Source organism: Caenorhabditis briggsae, assembly GCF_000004555.2.
Source record: "Caenorhabditis briggsae AF16 supercontig from assembly CB4, cb25.NA_277, whole genome shotgun sequence".
NCBI lineage: Eukaryota > Metazoa > Nematoda > Chromadorea > Rhabditida > Rhabditidae > Caenorhabditis > Caenorhabditis briggsae.
In genome coordinates, this window is record NW_025543176.1 from 1 (window position 1) to 6,192 (window position 6,192).

At 34.0% G+C, this 6,192-nt stretch overlaps 2 protein-coding genes across 2 annotated transcripts; one reads left to right on the forward strand and one right to left on the reverse strand.

Moving 5' to 3' along the window:
- Positions 1-524: 524 nt before the first annotated feature.
- Positions 525-2,934, forward strand: CBG24933 (the record flags this gene model as incomplete). Its single annotated transcript, XM_045240833.1, has 4 exons — positions 525-580; positions 644-725; positions 771-950; positions 2,782-2,934. 4 exons carry the CDS (start codon positions 525-527, stop codon positions 2,932-2,934), a joined length of 471 nt encoding a protein of 156 aa, XP_045091436.1.
- A 1,994-nt stretch (positions 2,935-4,928) lies between these two features.
- Positions 4,929-5,360, reverse strand: CBG24934 (the record flags this gene model as incomplete). Its single annotated transcript, XM_002648552.1, has 2 exons — positions 4,929-5,136; positions 5,314-5,360. The coding sequence occupies 2 exons, from the start codon at positions 5,358-5,360 to the stop codon at positions 4,929-4,931; spliced, it is 255 nt and encodes an 84-aa protein (XP_002648598.1).
- Positions 5,361-6,192: the final 832 nt, after the last annotated feature.

The window sequence follows — 6,192 nt, forward strand, 5'->3', positions numbered from 1 at the left end:
TTTGAAAAATTTAGGCCCGATTTTTCGACACTTTCCCAGAGGTTTCGCAAGGGAATGGGTGTTTTATCGAGTCGGAAATTATAAAATTCATTAAAAATTCGAAAAATTCGAAAAAATAAGAAAAAAATTGAAGATTTTAGGGCGATTTCCGGTGGACATAGACTTTCTGGATGCCTCGGCTCTTGGTGTGGATTTACGGTAAACCGGGCGCACAGGCGGGATAGCGGAGTGTCGTTGTATTCTAATTTTCTAGGATTTCTAGCTGATTTCAAGCAATAAACAATTTAAACATAGGTTTAAAATGTGTAGAATTTCAATTTTCATCTTTTAAAATTTTAAAAACGATGATTCAACCTCATTTCACACATAAATTTTGCTTTTCAGCTCCGGGGTAGATTTACGCTAAACCGGGCGCACTAGCCGGGATATGCGGAGTGTCGTTGTCGGCTCGTGATTTTTTCGTCATTTTCAACATTTTCAGACCCTATTTCCGGCTAAATTCCCGGAATTTTTCGAATTTTTCTATGTCAAAATTGGGCGGAGCCACTGCGAGAGTCGTCAAAGGTGCTCTTAAAGCCAGGCAAACCAGGGTAGGCTTTGAAAAAAAATCAAAAATTGAAATTTTTTTTTGAAAAAGTTTCAGAGCGGCTCTCACACTGACAAATGAGGCGGTGAGCAGAATAAGAGTTCTGCTGGCACAACAAAACAATGCAAATGCGCTGAAAGTAGGGAAATTTTTTTAAAAATTCTGGAAAGTTTGATTTTTCCAGATCGGAGTCCGCCAAAAAGGCTGTAATGGGTTGACGTATACACTGGAATATGCCCGGGAAAAGCAGAAATTTGATGAAGAAGTTGAGCAGGTGGATTTTTCAAAATTTCTGAAAAAAAATCTGAAATTTTTTTTTTTTGAGCTGAAAATTCTGAAAATTCAATTTTTCGCTAAAAATCGAGTTTTTAGAGCCAAATTTCGCTGTTTTGAGCAAAAAATAATGTTTAAACTACTGAAAATAAGCTCAGAAAGCTGGAATTTGAAAATTTGTTTTTGAAAAAATTGAAAAAAATTTTTCTTCAAACATTTGATTTGTAGCCAATTTTTGTCATTTAAAAGCTGAAAATAATGCTGAAAATGCTGAAAATGTGCTCAGAAAGCTGGAATTTTCGAAAAAATTTTTGCAATTTTTCCAAAAAATCGATTTTTCTGGTTTAAAAAAATTCCAAAATCCAATTTTTTTGGCTCAAAAAAATCCCGAAAATTCAAATTTTCAGCCTAAAAATGTTATAAAAATTCTCAATAAGCTGTCAGAATCGTTTGAAAAATTTTTTTTTTTTTAATTAGGCACCGCAATGAAAGGGGGCGGGGCGACCAAATTTTTCTCCCCTTTTCAGAAATCCATCTTTGAAGGCTTGTACCGGGCGTTAGAAACCCATTATTTTTTTGGTGAGAACTTGTCCCTATGTAATCGACTACGCTGAATCCAATGAAATTATCAGTTCTTCGATAACTTTATTATTTTGATTCGAAAACTTCGAAAAATAGAAGTGGGACTGACAAAGTGGACTAAAAGTGTTGGATGGAAGTTCGCGCCATTAGATTTTTTAATGGATTCTGATAGTTTTTGAACTGGGGGATTGGATTTTGAAATAAAATCAAAATTCTAACGACGCCCTTGTTTCACAATTTTCAGCCAAAGTTCCAGCTAAAATAAATAAAAAATTTCAGCGATGACCCCAATTTTTTTTTGCATATTATGGTAAAACTAAGTCTTGTGTATACTTCTGCCAATTTTCAGAAAGATTGAATACCTCTAAGTAGTTTTGATACTCATCCGAAAATTCCAAACTTTCAAAATTTTCAGTTTTTGGAAGTTTTGAAGGTGACACAGGTGAGCGCCACCGATTTTCTTTTCACCATAAGATTCTACGCAAAATTTGCCACTAAGAGCAATTATAATTAAAAAATTCTATCGACGCCCTTAATGTGTTATACGTCTGTTTCCTTATCTATCATGGAACAACTTGTAAAAAATAGGAAAGAGGCAACACCGGAAGGAGACGGCAGGCAATGAAAAGTCGTCCTTTCCTCACTCTCATCTATTGCTTCCAAGAGAAGTGCAGCGGTGGCAGACTGGTTAGTGGGCGCGCGCACCGATCTGAAGACCGAAGTTCGCATCTCCCATGGGGTTTTTTTGTTTTTTTTTTCCTTTTTTCAATGGGCCACGGTGTTTGCACAAAACATCAATAAATTATAGTAAAATTTTGAAGTCTGAATGTTATAAACTTATTCTTTTCGTTTTTTTACCCTAAAAACTGCTTTTCCGACAAACCAAGATGCGATTTTGATGAAAAAACAGCGCTCGGAATAGCGCCACAATGAAACCGCGCCGCAGCTAAGCCCCGCCCACTTTTCTGCGCACCGCAAAAAAATGAGGAGAAATTCAGTACATTGAGGTCTGGTATAAAAGGGGCTGTAACTCGGGATTGAATGAAGATTTTTCCCTGAAATTTAGGGAATGGACTTCTATAAAGTAGGAGAATACAATCCAACAATAAAAACTGGGAAAAGTCTATTTTGAAAATTTTGTTGTGGTGCCTATTTTTAATTCAAAAATTTCAAATTTTTAGGTCAAAAAATTGATTTTCCAGCTCAAAAAATCCCCAAAAAATCACATTTGCTATCTCAAAAAATTCAGAAATTTTCAAATTTTCTGGCTCAAAAACCGTTAAAATTCAAATTTTGGCTCAAAAAATCAATTTTCCAGCTCAAAAACTTCCATTTTGCAGGACGGAATCAAAGTTTGGATCGAGCCCAAAGCCCAATTATCACTGCTGGGCTCCGAAATGGACTATGTCACTGATAAGCTCTCGTCGGAATTCGTTTTTCGAAATCCCAACATTAAAGGAACGTGCGGATGTGGCGAATCGTTTAGCATCTGAAACACGATTGCTCAGCTTAATTTTTTGTCTGAAAATCAGAATTTTCAAAACAGAACGTGTACATTTTTGATTTACTAGAGAGAGAATAAAAATTGGTAGATTTTTTCCAATTTTAATCCCAAAAATGTGTTAAAATGAGCAAAAATGAATGAAAATCGTCAAAAAACGAGAAAACTATAGAAATTTTGAAAATTTTGAGCAAAAAATACGGATTTTTAACGAAAAATGAACTTTTTGGGTTTGGGTCTGCTAATTATGAGAATGTAGTTTGTAGTCTAGCAGACCCACAGTCTAGCAGGCCAACAAAGTGGAAAATCCCCAAAATGAGTGAAAAATGGTCAAAAAACGGGAAAATCAAGTGTTGGTCTGCTAATTGTGAGAATGTAGTTTGTAGTCTAGCAGACCCACACCTTGAACGGAGGACCGAAACCTAACCCAACTCAATTTTCGCCTAAAATCCGTTTTGCTCAAATTTTCCAAAATCTCCCGATTGGGCCTGCTAGACTACAAACTACATTTTCATAATTAGCAGACCCAAATCACAATTTTGCTCATTTTTCATCTAGAAACTTTGTTTTTTTTTATTTTGGCTACAAAAACTACAAACTACAACTTTAAATTGATTTTTCTTTGATTTTTTTTTCACTTTTCAAAACTTTTGCTCTTAAATCGGTCATTTTTCCGATTTTTCACTTGTGGTCTACTAATGTTGAAAATGTAGTTTGTAGTCTAGCAGACCAACAAAGTGAAAAATCCCCGAAAATGAGTGAAAAATCGTTCAAAAACGGGAAGATCAAGTTTGGGTCTGCTAATTGTGAGAATGTAGTTTGTAGTCTAGCAGGCCAATATATAGAAAAATATCAATAAAAATAGGAAAAAATCGCCAATTTTCAAATTTTTTGGCGATTTTTTAATTGAAAAAAAAATTACAAAAAAAGAGGATTTTTTTTGGGAAATTCCAAATTTTTGGAATTGAAAAAAAAAATTCTGGAAAAAATGAGACAAGAGTGGGGATGGCAACATGATGTGTATCGGTGTATTAAGGAGGAGGAGATGAAAATGGCTGTAAATTGCTGAAAATTTGGGAATTTGGAGCTTTAAAAATTCGAAAAAAAATCAGAAATTTAGAATTTTTCAAAAAAAAAAAAAATTGCACAAAAAATATAAATTTCTAGCCGAAATTTCAATTTTAGGACTAAAAAAAAAATCAAGAATTTCGGGAAAAAAAATGGCTGGCTGAAATTATGAAAACTTCGATCAGAAATTAGCAGTTTTTCAGTTTTTTTCTCCAAAAAAGAAAAAATTGATTTTCAGCCAAAAATTCAATTTTTTAAAGCTGAAATTCAGCATTTTTAGTAGTTTATTTTTCCGAATTTTTAGGGGAAAAATGAGCAATTTTCAGCCTCAAATTTCAAATTTTTCAGGCTGAAATTCGAAATTTTAGCCCTGAAAATCGCAAAATTTCATTCGAAAAAATCCGATTTTCAGACAAATTTCTAGCTAAAAAAAATCGATTTTCAGCAAATTTTTCCAGCCAAAAACAATGAAAATGAGTAGAAACTATCGAAATAAATATAGATCAAAATTGGCTGGAAATTGTAAAATTTCAGCCAGAAATTACGAAAAAAGGATGATTTGGGGGGGGAAATTAGAGTAAAAATAGAAATTTTCAGCCATTTTTCCAATCAAAAATAGGTAAAAACCAGAGGAAAATTTAAGAAAATAAACAAAAACAACTGCAAATAATGATTTTCAGACAAAAAATAACAAGCAAAAATTGGGGGGAGAATTAGAGTAAAAAGAGCGATTTTCAGCCAATTTTCAGCCAAAAAAATGGATAATTCAGGTGAAAATAGGTGCAAATAACGAAAAAATAGATCGATTTTCAGGCAATTTTTGGGGGAATTTTCAGCCAAACTAGGTTAAAAATTGGGGAACAAATAGAGTAAAAATGACGATTTTCAGCCATTTTTCATCGGATTTTCAGCCAAAAATCAGTTCAACGCAAAGAATTTGTGGTTGGCGACGTCTTCGAACGATGGACGGAGCTCTGGATCGAGAATGAGCACGTATTTGAGCATTTCGAAGAGGGGAATCGCCTCGAAATCGAATTTCTTCAAATTCATGTGCAATGGGACGGTGGGCTCGAACTTCTTGGCGGTTCGCTGGAGGATCCCGTTGTCTTTACGGACATGATCCGAACTGAAAATATCGATTTTCAGCCAATTTCAGAGTCATTCTCAGCTCGAAAATCGGCATTTTTAGTGCTTTTTGGGGTCAAAATCATTGATTTTCAGCCAATTTCAGAGTCATTTTCAGCTCAAAAATCGGAATTTTTCGGCTTGAAATGTTAATTTTCAGATTTTCTCGACTTTTTACAGTCGAAAATCTCGATTGGCAGCCATTTTCAGCTCGAAAATCGCCATTTTTTGGTGATTTTTGGGGTCAAAATATTGATTTTTTGTCAACTTCAGCTCGAAAATCGGCATTTTCAGTGATTTTTTGGGCTAGACAAACCTAATTTTCAGATTTTTTAAACTTTTTACAGCTAGAAATATCGATTTTCAGCCATTTTCAGCTCGAAAATCGACTTTTAAAATCATTTTTAGAGTCGAAAGCCTCGTTTTTCTGCCAATTTTGAGTCAAAAATCGATCTTTTCAGTGATTTTGTCGGTAGTGATTTTTGGGTCAAAATCATCAATTTACAGCCAAAAATTTTGCAGATTTTCGATGTTTAGGCATTTTTCTTTCAATTTCCACCCTAATTTCAGCTAATTTCAGCGGTTTTGGATCGAAAATTCTAGATTATTGCCATTTTTAGGTCAAAAATCAATTTCCAGCCAAAATTTCCAGATTTTCAGCATTTTCAGCTCGAAAATCGACTTTTAAAATCACTTTTAGAGTCAAAAATATCGATTTTCAGCCATTTTCAGCTCACAAATCGACTTTTAAAATCATTTTTAGAGTCGAAAGCCTCGTTTTTCTGCCAATTTTGAGTCAAAAATCGATCTTTTCAGTGATTTTGTCGGTAGTGATTTTTGGGTCAAAATCATCAATTTACAGCCAAAAATTTTGCAGATTTTCGATGTTTAGGCATTTTTCTTTCAATTTCCACCCTAATTTCAGCTAATTTCAGCGGTTTTGGATCGAAAATTCTAGATTATTGCCATTTTTAGGTCAAAAATCAATTTCCAGCCAAAATTTCCAGATTTTCAGCATTTTCAGCTCGAAAATCGACTTTTAAAATCACTTTTAGAG